General features: G+C 39.4%; 1 protein-coding gene across 5 annotated transcripts in view; it reads left to right on the plus strand.

Moving 5' to 3' along the window:
• PHF21A (PHD finger protein 21A) overlaps positions 1-16928 on the plus strand; it is a 132819-nt gene that overhangs the window by 102880 nt on the left and 13011 nt on the right. For 3 of the 5 annotated variants that reach the window (XM_081164842.1, XM_081164839.1, XM_081164840.1), the window contains exons 7-11: positions 4096-4350; positions 5581-5670; positions 7641-7940; positions 10754-10852; positions 16160-16211. In XM_081164842.1, coding sequence (XP_081020968.1) covers positions 4096-4350; positions 5581-5670; positions 7641-7940; positions 10754-10852; positions 16160-16211 — 796 coding nt within the window. The remainder of the gene's footprint in view (positions 1-4095; positions 4351-5580; positions 5671-7640; positions 7941-10753; positions 10853-16159; positions 16212-16928) is intronic. The other 2 variants (XM_081164843.1, XM_081164841.1) reach the window with 1 other exon arrangement.

A 16928-nucleotide genomic window follows, 5' to 3' on the forward strand; every position in this document is an offset into this window, starting at 1 on the left:
CATCGCCTGAAAAGCTCCTTGGTGTAGAGTTTTTTGAAATTGGCGATGACCTGCTGATCCATCGGCTGGAGCAGTGGCGTGGTGTTAGGCGGCAGGAACATGATGTTGATGAAGCTGAACTCCTCCAACAAGTCCACCTCCTTGTCGATCTTGTGTCTCTTGAAGGCCCGTGGATTCTCTGAGTGGTACACCAGCAAGGGCTTGATCTTCAGGTCGCCGCTTGCGTTGGCACAGAAGAGCAGGGTCAGACGGTCCTTCATGGGCTTGTGGCCAGGCAACTTGGCCTCCTCCTGTGTGATGAAAGTCCTTCTGGGCATCCTCTTCCAAAACAGCCCGGTCTCGTCGCAGTTGAAGACCTGCTGTGGAACGTAGCCCTCCGTCTTCACAACCTCCAGGAACTCCGCTGCAAAGTCTTCAGCCGCAGAAACATCAGAACTGGCAGCCTCTCCATGCCAGAAAAAAACACACAAGCTTCCAGATTCTTGCAAACCCCTCTCCAACTGTTTCCCCAGCCACCCAGCACACAGAAATTCAAATCCAGAATTTTTTTAAAAAAACAGCAGAGTGGCCCAATGGTCACAGAAAATCATAAAAATGCAGAAAAAAACACACAAGCTTCCAGATTCTTGCAAACCCCTCCCCAACTGTTCCCCCAGCCACCCAGCACACAGAAATTCAAATCCAGAATTTTTTTAAAAAAAGAGCAGAGTGGCCCAATGGTCACAGAAAATCATAAAAATGCAGAAAAAAACACACAAGCTTCCAGATTCTTGCAAACCCCTCCCCAACTGTTCCCCCAGCCACCCAGCACACAGAAATTCAAATCCAGAATTTTTTTTGAAAAAACAGCAGAGTGCCCCAATGGTCACAAAAAATCATAAAAATGCAGAAAAAAACACACAAGCTTCCAGATTCTTGCAAACCCCTCCCCAACACCAAGTCCTTGAATTCCAAACACCCCAACCCAAAATCCAAACCCCCCCCCAAAAAAGTTTTAAAAACTTAACTTACCAAATGGCTGCAAAAGAAGTTCTGGAAAAGCTTCAAAAATCACCAAAGTCTTTAAAAACCTCAAAAAAGGCTACTATGTACACTGCGTTCTATGAGTTGCTCCTCGAAGTCAAGTCGCAACTGTATTAACAGTGTTAAGAAAAAGGAAACAAACTTGCAAGACGTTTTCGTCTTGCGAAGCAAGCCCATAGGGAAATTCGTCTTGCGAGGCAACTCGAAAACGGAAAAACCTTTCATCTAGCGAGTTTTTTGTCTTGCGAGGCATTCGTCTTGCGAGGTACCACTGTATATGGCGTATAATGAGGCAGAGGAGAGTAAACTCTCATCTCAACAGGGAACAACTATTCCTCTTTCTGTTCTCAGCATGATAGAGACTATAGAGACTGGGAAATCTTGGGGAAAATAAGGTATTTAGAGAGGTCCTCAGAAGCATAAATGGTGTTGGTTTGATACTCTGTTTTGAGAGTCACTTGACTGCCTCCTCCCTACAACTTTGGCCAGGGAGTGCCCTGAGTTTGGAGAAAGTGTAAGCTTAGAAGTTGTCTATTGCTCCTTCTCACTAGAAAAAGATAAGCGATAAGCACGCTTCTAGAGTACTGGAAATGCTTTAAGGAAAATTGCTGTTGTTTTAAGCAGCATTGGGGCAGCCAAGAAACTGAGCCTTTTTCTTGTGAGCAGTTATTTGCTCCCGCTGGCTCTTTGAGACCCTGTGGGCAGAACTAACACAATGACTGGCTGTTACTGAAAATGGTGGCCCCTTGTTAAAGAAAATCCTTTCCCATCAGTAACATGCCATGACACTGTGTTTCCCTATCAGCAGCAAAATATATGGAGCAGAAGCAAGGAAGTGCACAGGGTGATGACATCTGGACACATCCACAAGATATTACAAAGGAGGAGCTTGACATGAGGCATTTGTTTTTGGCATTTATTTCATTTAGTTCTGTACTTGGAAACTTCATCTAGGGAGCCACAGCTCAGTAGCAGTGATGCTTTACATACACAAGGTTCCAGAGTCAACCTGTGGCATTTCCAAGTTAGGGTTGGGAAAGACTCCTGCCTGAAAATCTGTGGCATCTCCAAGTTAGGATCAGGAGAGACTACTAACTGGATTGCTTGAAAAATCACTGCTAGTTAGTGCAAATGCTAAGCTAAGTGCACTAGTGGAAGTAGTTCAAGGACAGAAAGTAAGCAAAAACTGCTGCCCCTCCTTTCCTTCTCTCCCTTGGTTTCATTCAGCATGATGGAATGGGCATTGCTAGATCATAGCTGGGAAGAGAGAAAGCCTCATGGGGCAGTGCACTTTCATCAGAAGAGGAGAAGGATCGGGACTGGCCTGCTATGAATATCCTACCATCAATTCATGTCTATGCAGAGAATTGCAGAACTGTTGGTGGAATACTTACTTTTTAGTTTGCAAGGCTCTGCTTTGTATGGGAATTGTTCACCTGGAAGTCGATATATATTACTGACTAGGACCACTTCAGATATTGCTCTAGGAATTCAGAATTGTCGGACTCTCATCTGACTTTTCCACTTGATGTGCTTTTAAAGTAACTGAAACAAAACAATATTTAAAATGTGAGAGAGCAAAGTGTGCATTAACAAGTATATCTTTCAGGTAGATTGTGAGTCATTTTTTAATTATTGGTGTCTGCTTTTATCTAGAGTTTTGACTGTAAAGGGACACTCATGTTCTTCTCTGTATTCTGTGTTGTGCACTTTGAGATTAACTTCCAGGTCATTTCTGCATTTGTACAAAGTTATGTTCAATGCTAAAGAGCCCTCTAGCGACACTGTATTGAAATTGCTTCTACTCTTTTCTTGCCAGCGTCCAATTAGGGTGTTTCTTAGAAAGCACTGAATCTGCAACCCGTTCCTTTAAAGTGTATAGAGAAAACCAAGTTATAACTTACGTTGCACACACATGCATCTCTGAATTGTCTACTCGGAAATCTGCAATGCTTTCCAAATTAGTCTTCTTTAAAACTAGCTAAATATGTGCTTTCTCATTTGAAATAATTATAAACAAAGCATTTTCCACATTGTGCAACAACCACAATAAGTTCTTCAATAAGGGATTTTAGCAGACCTGATTATTTTTAGTTGTGGAATGTGTTGTGTAAATCATAAGAACTAGTGAAAACACTGTCATAATAGTGACGCTAAAATCTAGTTGTGATGTGCTTTTACTGATTATGCTGAAAGCCCCTCATTTTAGTCTTGATACTTTAGCTCTGAAATATCGCAGGAAATTGAAGGTGTTTCAACAATATAAAATTACATAAAATACCAAGTCAATTAAATCTGATAATGAAAAAGGAACATTAGAGCAACAGCAAAAACAAAAAAACTCAATTCAATATCAAATGCTTGGAAAATTCTGCTAAAGTACACATTGCATCTACTTTGCACCTCGGTGTTCCTGGTTCCATGTTTGCTGAGTACAAGCACACACACCCTGCAGCTCCTGCCCAGTACATTGTGCCCACTATTACAACTGTTGGTGGCCAAGGTTCTCAGACTCCTGTCTGCTACTGAACAGTTAGTTCAACACTCTGTCAAGGGCATTTCTAGGCAAATTCTCCTGAATTCCCTAGCAACCAAAAGTCCATCTACCTGGATTCAGTATTAGCCTGTTAACTCTTATCCATTTGATCACAGCCTACAAACACTGGTTCAAAACAAATTCCATTTGGCACTGCCTGTAGCATCGTATAGGTACACTAATGTTTGGGGGACATGGAATTGACAAGAGACATGGGGACATTATATGCGCCAAAGCATGTACTACCAAGACATGATTGATTTCACACACAGTTCAGCAATGGATTAAGCAAGCCATGGCATGTTGTTTCCTGTGCGGTTGTACGTCTATATGTGGAAGGTTTATTGAAAGTATTTGTAAAGGAGTGGGCTGATTCCATACAGCTTTGACAGGTAAGAAATCGGTGTTTTAAATCTTCCCAGTTGCATTTCCCTTGCACTTCAGCTTCTGCTTTCTCACTTGTGAATTTCTAGAGCAAACTCTGTCCAGTTTGCGATGAGTAGGTTCCAAAGTGTTTTTTGTTTTTTTTCTCTTAGAAGACGGTAACTACAGCTTCTATGATCACCACTAAGACACTACCTCTTGTCCTGAAAGCAGCAACAGCAACCATGCCTGCCTCCGTTGTGGGTCCAAGACCTACAATTGCCATGGTGACTGCCATCAATAGCAACCAGAAAACTGTCCTTAGCACTGATGCACAGAACACGCCAGTCAACCTCCAGACAACAAATAAAGTCACTGGTCCAGGAACAGAGGCAGTTCAAATAGTGGCAAAAAATACAGTCACATTGGTAAGCGGTCTTTGTTGCCTAGTGTTCTAAGGGCGTGAGCCATTTTTTAAAATTTCCCTTGTTGAAACAGAGATGTGTGCCCTTTTGGGCATATACACGTATTGAGAAACTTTGTTTAATGTGAGAAAATACTTTTGCTCTAATGGGTTTCAATTTTTAAAATAATTTACTACTTTAACAAATGATTACTATCATATCATATATTTTTCCTTGGTGTGCTGAAAGATAATTGACAATGCACCTTCACTCCAACTGTTTACAATGCTGTGCTTGCCAATAAAGGCATGTAGGACCATGCATGGACTTTCCTTATTTAGGTTATGGTTTTAAATATATGTTCCTTTCACTGCTTATATTAAAATTATTTTAATGAGGCTCACCAACGTTGTCTATTTCTTGCTGCTGCTGGACCCACAAAGAAATCATCCTGCATGACGGGATCTAGCCAGCATCTTCCTCAACCTGCACACGAGTCTTTCTCAGGGGCGCTTTTGTGACTAACCAGTAACTCTGATAATCAGTTTCACAAAGTGCTAAGCAGCTGAAGCCTGCAGAAATGTAAAAATTAACTTGAGTGGAAAATATATCCTTGTGAGGGAGGCCAGGCTTTTAAACGGAGTTTTGCTGTTTAAATAAGAATTGATCCAGAGCTGCAGCTGTAACGAAATCCATTTATACCCTAAAGTATTTCACTCCCAAAGCAAATTACTGTATATGAAAACAGTGTTCTACACATTTAAGAGAGAACCAGAGTCCTAATGTACTAAATAATTTATCTAGTACCTAACATTTATCCTTCCAGCATTTTTGAATATTATTGTTTATGCCCTCTTATCAAATATTTCAAAACATCCCCCCAAGTTATGAAGCCTTAGCACAATTAAGCATCATGTGCAGCTCCACTTGAATGGGCAGCCAAACCTGATTATTCTTTGTGGTTATTTGTAGCGCTTTGACTCATAAAACAAAGAGGAGAATTCAAAAATGTCAAGGATGAGGGCATATTTTTAAAAATAGTAGAGGTCTTGGGTTTTACATGCTGGTGAAACAAAAGGATACTTAGCTCCATTATGCCCATGAAATGCCGTTTTATTTCAGAATGGCTTGAAGAGCAAGAATTATTTACTGTGAGAAAGGTAGGCTGTGCCTGAATAGCTTTGAAGTTGCTCATCACGCCTATTCCCTTTGCTTAAATTTGTCTTCTTCCCACCCGCCCCCTCTTATTGTTAGCAGGTTCAAGCTACACCTCCTCAGCCCATCAAAGTGCCACAGTTCATCCCTCCTCCCAGACTCACACCTCGTCCAAATTTTCTTCCACAGGTGAGTTTGTCCAAAACAGGAAAAGGGGTAGGAGTGGGGAGTTTGTCCTAAAAGTGTGACTTTGATTGGAAGAAGTACAACACCAGATGTTTCGTATACCTGGTAATAATTGAACACTACCTAATATGCTTTCCAGATTAAATCTCCAGCTTTGCTATCATATTTTTGTTTCCCTGTCAGCTCTCTACCTTGCACTAGTTCTGTAAGAACTGAATTAAAGACGAGATGATGAAGAAATGCCTTGCTTGTTATAAGGTTATTGAGTGCTGAATATTTTTCATAGTTTCTTTGATTAAAGAGCCCCTATTTAATGTGAATCCTTAGCCTTTTTGTTAAGCAAAACGTAACTGTAATCTAATTAATATAGTTTCTAGCTTCTGCTCCTTTCTTCCAAAGAGGAGCAGATTTTATCTAGAAATAACTTGAGCTGCAACTTTTTGAAAAAAATCTGATCTTTTACCCAAAGATGAAGGCATTATGTAATAGATTGTTTGCAGTATTTTAAATTACTAGAATTAATTTAGTTGCTCTCTCTCTCAGAGGATGCCATCTGCATCTCATTGAAGCTACATCTCTTCTCCTACCCACACTGTTGATTTTTAATATAGTTGTTATTCAAATTCCTAGTTGTAATGTCAACAATCATTACCCAGTTATGAAAGAGAGGAAAGCGTGAAAATATTAACTGCTGCACTATAGATATGCCCATCCAATGCTCTAGTCACCTGCATTTAACCCAAAGAAAGTTAGTCGGGCTCAAAAATGTAATCCCTGATTGGAGGAGAGAGCTGTGTAATTCAGAAACTAGCTACTCTTGCCAATACAGTTGATCTAATAATAAATTAGAATGCATAGCTATTTGTATCCAATTTAGACACCCTAGATTTTAGAAATACTTCAAATTAACAGACCTTTGAATTCCCCCAGATCTATCCAAAGATATTTTGGTAATGCAGTTGTATTTGATAACCTGCTTAGACTCCCCTCAACACTCAGTATTCCTTGAGAATATATCATTGCAAGTTGTGCTTCCAGACCTGTGCTTCCAGAACCAGTATATCCTTTTAAAGTATGATTAACATTGAATATGTGAAGATACAAAATGTAACATACAAAATGATGACAGTATTGTAGAAATGTACAAGAATGTGTGGTTAACATCTGCACACTAGCAGTTAATGCATAGTGCAGCCATTACTAGCCTGGCAGCTTTCAAGTGTTTTGGACCACAATTCCCTTCAGCCACAATCACAATGGGATATTGTGAAGGAGAATGAAAATCGTAGTTCAAAACCTCTGGAGGACAGTAGGCTGTGGAAGGCGAACACAGTGCAACAATCATAGCTGGAATTAAACAAGATTTGGGGCGGTTTTAAAAGTGTGGTAGGCCTGAAATGTACATGAGGGTTACATTCCAGGGATCTACTTGCAAAGACAAAATCATTCAACGTCAGGAAACCACACACCCAACCTGGAACTGCCTTCCTCTGCAAACCATTCCTACCCATCTTGATATCAGCGCACTGGGCAGGCAAGATCTTGGGAGCCTTGCAGGGCCTTCGTGGACCCTCACGCAAGGACCCCTTCTGAGAGTCCTATAAATAAGGCAGAGGGCTTAAAAACTCTTTCCATGGCAGGAAAACTGGGTGCTGAAAGAGCCTTGTTTCCCAGGCTTTGGAAGGTCACATGAGGGCTCTGGAGGCTTTTGTGAGAGATTGTGTGGCCCCTTCTGACGGTTTTTCCAGTCTCCCACCCTCTTTCTATTTATTTTTTGTCGAGGTATGCAAGGCTGCAATTGTGTAAGTTTTGGGCCTACTGTAGTTCTTTCCAGTGCAGATGTGTAGCACTATATAATACAAACACTATTGTAATCTGAGTCATATTTGTTGGCACAGCCATAAGTTATGTGTTAAGTACTATATCTTATCTATGCATGTGGTCTGATATGGGTTTCTCTCTCTCTTATGTAGGTTCGACCTAAACCTGTTGCCCAGAACAACATTCCTATCGCCCCTGCCCCACCTCCTCCTATGCTCGCTGCTCCTCAGCTTATTCAGAGGCCTGTGATGCTGACAACAAAATTCACACCCACCTCCTTACCTTCCTCTCAGAATTCCATACACCCAGTCCGTGTAGTGAATGGGCAAACAGCAACCATAGCCAAAACTTTTCCAATGGCACAACTCACCAGCATTGTTATAGCAGCCCCAGGTACCAGGCTTGCTGGACCTCAGACTCTACAAATCAGCAAACCAAATGTTGAGAAACAGGTACAGATGGAGAAATGCATTAGTAGTTTAAACTGTGAATCGTTTCCTTCTCCTAAAGACAATAGAATTAATGGAGATGCAAATGCAATTAAACATAACATAAAACCTGTCCTCTCATTGCCTCTCCTGTGGTTAGCAATCTTGTGTGACCGAGAACAGTTCTGTGCCCACTAGCCCTTCCATACCAGCCATCCCATCCCCTTCCACCGCCACTTAGACTGTCCATATGTTGGAGAAGCCTGGGCACGCTCCCTGCACAATTTGGAATAGGGATGGGTGGATCAGTCCATTTCCATCCTGTGTACATTTCCTGTGTGTGCTCATAGGTGTATTCCATCCTGTTTCCATATTAAGCTGAGCAGTTTTTAAAAGACTGTCCAAAACTCTGCATTTAAATACATAAATATGTATTTTAATATCAAAATATGTATTTAGTTGTGTATTTTCCAAAATGGCGTTTGGAAAGCCTATTTTATCCTGAAGCAAATTCCCATTTTTTAATGCATTTTGACACTTTTTTTTTGAGCCAAGAACGATATTGCAAAATTTGGAGAAGTGCAAAATCCAAAGTATAATTATGTTTCAATCTGTTTATTTAGTCTGGGAGGTGCATTTGCTTAAAAATGCAGGCCAAGTGAAATTTTCCTCCATCCCAAATTTATAATCCTGATTTCATTGGGTTCTATATCACAGGGGGCGGATACACATATAGGGTATGCTCTCCTGTTCAGAGGTTTCTTGCAATGTATGGATGGGGCAGGGTTGGCAGAAGAGGACGCGGGTGGACAAGCCAGCAACTGTTCTCTGTCTCATGCCAATCGTGAGATACAATGTGTGAATAGAGATGGCTGATAATACCTTGTTCCTCAGACAGGGATTGGGAATGTACCAATAATTCATAATGAGTGAGCAGTTAATTTGTGATTTTATATATAGTACACCAGAATAATTAAAATTTACTCGTTTTGTGCTTTTTCTGCTGCTTCAGCATGAAACATTAACCGTCAAATAATATTTATCCATAATCTTGCTGACATTTATGATGAAGCAGACATTCAGATGACTTAATTACCATCAGTTTCAGCTAACCTTTTTTAAGTAGTTTATAACCCTGGACATTTGAGAATTTCCTCTAATTCCATCTATCAGATGTAGGCCTTTTTGTGCAAATGCACTTTAAACTGACCTTTGAGTCTACTGATCTGTATTCTCAAAAGCTTGCTTGGTTTCAGTCTTTTAAGCTTGACAAATTTGCCATGAGCAGTTATTTTTTAAGTAGACAGAAGTGTGTCACCTTCCCCCCAAAACTTTTATTATCGTTCTCTCTTCAAAACACTCTGAAGCAGATTCAAGGTGATATGGCTCTGCAACAGGTGGCAATGTGCCAAGACTGGCCACAACTCTAGGTTTCATAGAAGCAAGGACCTTCAGCAAAAACCCTAGTACTTAAATGTGGAAGAAAAGCCTATATGTAGAAACTGCCCTTCAGCCCTTATGTACTGAGGAAGGCTGCTTCCAGTCTGGTCATGGCTTTTCTTGTCATAAATAGGCAGAAAATTTTCTCAGTGCCGTAGCGTGGGGGGTGCAGGGGGGGCCGGCCGCACCAGGCGCAACATCTGGGGGTTAGGGTTAGGGGGCGCAAATCCACGGGTTAGGGGGTCAAATCCACGGGTTAGGGGGCGCAAATTACTTGCCTTGCCCCGGGTGCTGACAACCCACGCTACGCCACTGAGTTTTCTCAAGTGTGAACAGAGCCAGACCTCTCTTTTCCACTTGCCAGTCTTAGGAATACACACACACACACACGTGTATTTATTTATAAAAAAGGTACATCCTCCTACTTTTATTTTCTAAGGGAGATGTCCAAAGTGGCCACCATCATTTCAAATAAAACAATTAAGAAACAAGGTTTCATCCTCACTTGTCAAACCATTGGTCTAGTTTGCGCAAGCCACAAACTATAGTTTAGTGTTAGGTTCTTGAGTTTCCCCCTCTGCTCTTCCAGCACAACTGCACTTATAGTGTTAGTTGTGGTTCATCCAAACAAGCAAGTGGGATCATACAGTCTAGTAGATGGGACCGAGAAGTAATTCAAAATAATTCACAATTTCAAACAATATGGTTCAAGTTATTTCTTTATGTTTCTCTTATTTCTGAGTAAACACATTGAGAACATATTTGTCATCTTAGAACAGATGGATCTAATTTTGTGACGTCACAGCTATGTCATAAAGTGGGAATCATTGGGCAGGCACTTATGATGCAATATGCAGGGGATTATGACATCACTAAGCGAATGAGTTTCAGGAAAACCCAGCACTTGGGAATTCTGGAGAACTTATCTTCAGGCAAATTCTTGTTATAGTGAATAATGAATGAGAGAGATGCAAGGTGCATCTCTCAGGCAGATTGTTGTCTGGACAAGCTTTTCATGGAATGTTATTCCACAAAACGTCATCCCATCTGTAGTTATTCTGTTTATCAGGTCTCTCTTATACATATCCCCTCTTACCCACGTCTTAGATGCAAAGTTATTGTTATTACATGATCTAGTTGCTGAATTGGGCTACTTAAGTGTTGCAGTTGTACCCTTGATGTTCTAAATAGTAATTTTTATTTGGGATTGTGTTTTCACTACTTAAAATGTACCTTACCACACTTTTTAAAGGAGCTCTTGGGGAAAATGTTTAGTGTATTGTTCGGATTCATTTCCATCCATTTCTTCATTTTGGTAAAGAAAAACACTGGCCGCTGTTTCTGTTTGTTTAGGAATTTAAGAAACCTGTGTTCACTTGCTGTTGTTTCCCTTTCAGACTATCAAGCCCCAAGCAGAAACAGAGGAGAAGCCAACAGAGATTCATACAGTTGCTCCTCCTGCACCACCCAAACCAAAACGAGAAGAAAACCCACAGGTACTAGTACAAATATCTACAATATCCTTTTGTGGGGTTGTGCAGATTCAAAAAAAAAATCTGTCTTTAGAAATGCTTGTTTTCATCTACATTTTAATGCCACTTTTCCTCTTAAAAGAGATTCACATTCTTCACAGCGTTATTGCTGCAGTGAAGAGGTCTATATGTCTGAGGAATGCTAAATCTAGCCACAAATTCCAGTTCACCAAATATTTTCAGGGCTAGAAGAAAGAATGCAAGAGCATTATATAATATATTATGATAATGACACTTAAGGGTGTTCAAAGTGCTTCATGTTTTCTTAGTAATTTTTGCAATAACCCTGTAATGGTTAGGAGGCTGAAAGAATCTAGCCTTGCTTTAAGTTCTTGCCTAAGGTAAGGCTTGAACAGTGGCTTTTCCAGCTCTCTCTACTGTTCTGTATACATAGAAATCCCAAATTATCCTTAGCTCTTTTGAGTGTTCAGATTGCATCACGCACGGCAACTTCTCCAATCCCACAGGGACATTTTAAACATGTTTCGGATGGCCTTGTTTGACTAAGGAAAAGTTGTATTTGCTGGTGCCGTGACTCCCCCTCCCCTTTGCAAAGGTAGCATGGGGGCTTAAGGATGTCACAAGAGACTTTGTGCATGGATGCCCAATATACTCATCCTACACACAACAAACACACACTGGCCTTTCCTGAAAGCTGAGAGTGTCCTGACAAGTGTCTCCAGCCCTCCCTTCACCTTTCCTATTTCCAAAGATGAAAAATCTCACAATTATGGTTTGTATAACAAATAATAAGACCCAAATTATATTCACATAGTAGCTATATTGTACTGGTACATGTTTTAATACCTGTACAAATTTAACAATAAAGCTACAGCTCGCTGGTAACCATCCATTTCAACAAATAGGGTTTTTGTTTAATCAAGCTCCTGAACATTTGCATCATGTAAGTTTGAAAATAACACATTATAAATAACATAAATGCCTGTGGATTTATTTTGTTTTCTGTGGGACAATGACACATTTAAGTGAGTGTGTGAAGGTTCCCCCAGCTGTTAGAAAAGAGAGATTGGGTGAGTTTATTCTTTCCTTGGGTGAGTGGAGTTATAATAGCATTTCAGACAGCTTGTTTTCCAAGAATACCTGCAACTCAGAAAAACACTTCTGATGAAATGGACTTTAGTCCACAGAAGCTTCTACCATAATAGATTTGTGAGTCTTCAATGTGCCACAATTCTTTCTTTTCTTTTCTTTTTCTTTTTGTTGCGAGAGGTTAACATAGCTATCACCCTGCAAATCTTTCAGAAAGCGCAAGCTAAGAAACCTGGATTCTGGCAGCTTGAGCAACACACAAAATCAACTGGAACTAGTGAATCTCCCTCGGGGCCCATTTAGACAATATTCTACCATCAAAATTCTGATATTTTTTTAAGGGGGAGATCTTGGTTTCCCCTCTGCACAGGGAGAAGATATTAAATGAGCCAAGAGACTTCACTTTTTACTAATTTACTTACCGTAGTATTGTCAGAATCTGAAATGCTTTTTTGCTCCACTGTGGCTGTCCTTTTGCAGTCCATGTGATTCATGTACAGTGAAAGGGAATGAGGCCAAACATTGTCACACAGGTCTAGTCTCTTGAATTCTAAAACATGGTTAATGGAGTTAAGAAATCATAGACTGCAAATACTTGACCTGAACAGTTGTGCTAGATGAGATGAAAGTGAACTACTGCTTTTTGAATCTCACGGTTCTCATGCCCTAAAACTTTTTATAGCAGTCTAAGAATAGCATAACTTGGCTGTCTCTTTAAAATAGATACATACAGCTGTGATGTTCTGCGCAAACAGCTTATGCAGCAATCATCTGGACAGTTCAGAAATCCTTGCTTGTGCTGGAAGGCTTCCATGTTTTCAGGTTTTGAGTAATCTCCAGTTAGATAACTATGGCTTTCATAATTCAAATCACACTATGTTCTATTTTCATTTTCATAAAGTATAATGTTATTTATTATTTTATTCATTTATACATTGCTTGATTGTAAAAACAAACAAACCTCAAAGCAATTTACAAAACGATAAACCATAAAATCACGAGAATTTTACAATATATCTGATGCACATGCAAGTTTATACAGGGATTTTTTTTTTAATTTTTCAAATTAGTTTTGAATGGACAGCAAAGGCCTAGGGTGCAGCTGAACTGTTAGGTTCAGAGTTGGGGGCTATTTGTAAATAGTGGTCAGAGGAAGCTGAAATGCAGAGAAGTACAGACAGTGTATCTAATTAGCAGTGATAATTCACAAAGCAGTTGTTGGTAATACAGACATCCTAGCATAGTTATGCTAATTATCTTACTCAAAATAAAAAAATTCCTTCCTGTAGCACCTTAAAGACCAACTTAGTTGGTCTTTAAGGTGCTACAGGAAGGAATTTTTTTATTTTGACTATGGCAGACCAACACGGCTACCTATCTGTATCTTACTCAGTATGCTAACAAATATTTTGTCTTAGGTCAGTCCACAAGTGATAGCAATGTGCTTGATGTATTGTAATTCAGCAGTTACAGGTGCAGCTAGTTTTAAATTGGTGTTTCTCTGCAGCAACACTTGTGTCTGCATCTTTTATTTTATTTTTTAAAAATTTTTTATTGCAAGTTTCAAACAAAGAAAAATCACCAAACATATACAATACCTTCACCAAGGAGTAACGAACAAAGAACAACATAAATAAACAGAAACATGAACATAAAGTAAAGAAAATCATAACTTTTCATAACACATTTCTTCATAACTAACTGGACTTCCTCTCATCTCCCTTCCCTGCATTCTCAGTAATAAAGTTATATACAGCAATTTATTACCTTATTTCAGATCTTATTTTGTACTTCTCAGATATTATGTCTCAAACTTCAAATAATTTTTGTCAAATACTTATCAGCTTAGTTTAAACATAATATTACTTCAAATTTAATCCTTTTCTTAAACATCGCTTAGTCTCATGTGTCTTTCAACTAAATTGCTGGTACCATGTTATTTTCAATCGTGCAATTTCTTAACATTCATACAGTTTGTACTGTTTTGTAAATAGTCCTCAAACTTTTTCCAGTCCTCTTCCATTGTCTCTTCTCCCAAGTCTCGGATTCTGCCAGTCATTTCAGCCAACTCCATATAGTCTATCAGTTGCGTCTGCCATTCTTCCAGTGTGGGCAAATCTTGTGTCTTCCAATATTTTGCGATGAGTATTCTTGCTGCTGTTGTTGCATACATAAAAAAAGTTCTGTCATTCTTTAACACTTTCTGGCCTACAATGCCCAAGAGGAAGGCCTCTGGTTTCTTAGGGAAGGTATACTTAAATACCTTTTTTAGCTCATTATAAATCATTTCCCAGAAGGCCTTCACTCTTGGACAAGTCCACCAGAGGTGAAAGAATGTTCCTTCAGTCTCCTTACATTTCCAACATCTATTATCATGCAAATGGTATATTTTTGCAAGCTTGACTGGGGTCATGTACCAGCTATATCTCATTTTCATAATATTTTCTTTCAAGGCATTACATGCCGTGAACTTCACACTGGTGGTCCATAACCGTTCCCAGTCAGCAAACATAATGTTGTACCTAATGTCCTGAGCCCATTTTATCATGGCTGATTTAACTGTTTCATCTTGAGTGTTCCATTTTAACAGCAAGTTATACATTTTTGAAAGTACCTTAGTCTTAGATTCTAACAATTCTGTTTCTAATTTCGATTTTTCCACCTGGAAACCTATATTTTTGTCCAAATTAAAAACCTCCTTAATCTGAGCGTAATGTAACCAATCTCGCACTTTGTCTTTTATTTTCTCCAGACTCTGCAACCTCCAAGTATCTTCAACTTTTTCTATTATTTCCCAATACTTCGGCCATACGGCCTCCATATTGAGTCTTTTCCAAGCCTTAGCTTCCATTGGTGATAACCACCTTGGGGTCTTATTTTCTAATAAGTCTTTGTATTTTATCCAGACATTAAATATTGCTTTCCTGACAATATGGTTCTTGAAAGTTTTATGAACCTTTACCTTGTCGTACCACAAATAAGCATGCCATCCAAAAGCATTGTTAAACCCTTCCAGATCCAGGACATCAGTGTTCTCAATAAGTAACCAATCTTTCATCCAGCAGAAAGCTGCAGCTTCATAATATAACCTTAAGTCCGGCAGGGCAAACCCCCCTCTTTCCTTTGCATCAGTTAGTATTTTAAATTTTATTCTGGGCTTTTTGCCCTGCCAGACAAACTTAGAGATATCTCTCTGCCACTTTCCAAAACATTCCACTCTGTCCACAATCTGTAGGGTCTGAAACAAAAATAACATCTTTGGCAACACATTCATCTTAATAGCAGCAATTCGTCCCAACAAGGAAAGCTTCAATCTTGACCAAGTTTCTAAGTCCTTTTTGATTTCTGACCAACACTTTTCATAATTGTCCTTAAATAAATTCAAATTTTTGGCAGTCAAGTTAACCCCTAGGTATTTCACCTTTTTAACCACATTTAAATCTGTCTCTTTCTGAAACCTTTCTGATTCCAAAGGTGTCAAATTTTTCCCCAAAACCTTGGTTTTTTGCTTATTTAATTTAAATCCCGCCACCCGACCAAACTCATGAATCAATTCTAGAACTCTTTTCGTACTAGATTCTGGCTCCTGTAGTGTTAAAACCAGGTCGTCTGCGAAGGCTTTAAGTTTGTACTGTTTAACTCCGACCTGTATCCCTTCAACCAACCGATCCCCTCTAATCATATTCAAGAGCACCTCCAGGACCGATATAAATAACAGAGGGGAAATAGGGCAGCCTTGTCGTGTTCCTTTTTCAATTTTAAACTCTTCTGTCACCACATTGTTAACTATCAAGTTTCTGCATCTTTTAACTCCCAAGTCCATGCTTCTGGGAGCCCTGGCCTTGTCAGGCTTTAGGAATCACGTATATGCATCTATGTTGTCCAGCCTTTATGAGGTTGCTGTAGAAAACACTAGTGTCCCTGCTGCATAAAGACTTCTGTATAAAGTGTGGAGCTGCCTTCAGTCTCATAGATCCACAGAGATGAGCTTGCCAACCCTCCCTTTTGAACTAAGGGATATGCAAGTTGTATAAAGAGACATAGTGCTGCTGTTTGCTTCATTTTATGAAGTGCCATTTCAGATATACAGGTGATGTATGTTTTTGAAAAATTGCTCAGTGAAAATTGTATCACTTTTTTAAAGCTACTATTTCACCTTAAAATAAGTTTAGTTCCTCTTTTAATTTGATTGAATTGTTTTCTTCTTCTTTTCTGATACAGAAACTTGCCTTCATGGTGTCTCTTGGACTGGTTACACATGACCATCTAGAAGGTAAGAAAAATGACTATGGCTGCAATCTTTGCACGCTATCAAGGAAAAAGTTTATTTAACTTAATGGTGCTTACTTCCAAGTAAATAAGTTTAGGATTGAGCTGCATAAATTATTCCAGAGCTCTGGAATTAATGTAAAAGTTTCAAATATTTCTGCTTAGAGTGAATACTTTCCCATGTATCAAAGTTTAAAATATCAGTTTTAAAAATGAAATATTTTCTGTTCAAGGTTATGGGTTGTTTCCTGGACTTGAAAAAATGACCAAATAGGATGATGATCCTAAATGCTAGTCTGATTTTTAGGTTTCTGACTAGGAGATCTAAGGTCACAAATATGGTTTCTTCAATATCAGAACCACCACAGTACTATTTTTCAAATAACTTAATTTCCTTTATCAATTAATTAGCACATAGTTTAAACTGAGGGAAATTATTTTGACTGGCAGGCTGGATCCTAGGTTCCCTCAACCCTGGCAGCAACTCTGCCAATCAGCTGATCTCACTATGAAGTCAGGTGACTAATTTTTCATTTCTGTGCAACAACGCGTGCTGCAAAAGAAAACATGAGGCTTGAAGTTTTTGCCCATCAGCTGAAAGGCAGTGACTCCAAGTCTCTTTTCTGTAAGGATCAGCTGTGTTGCCAATTCAGTGGGCAGTGACACCAAGCCTACTTTCTGCAGAGATATCATCTGCACAGCGTATCCATCAGCCCACTGC

The sequence above is a fragment of the Podarcis bocagei genome, assembly GCF_964188305.1.
Source record: "Podarcis bocagei genome assembly, chromosome: 1".
Classification (NCBI taxonomy): Eukaryota; Metazoa; Chordata; class Lepidosauria; order Squamata; family Lacertidae; genus Podarcis; species Podarcis bocagei.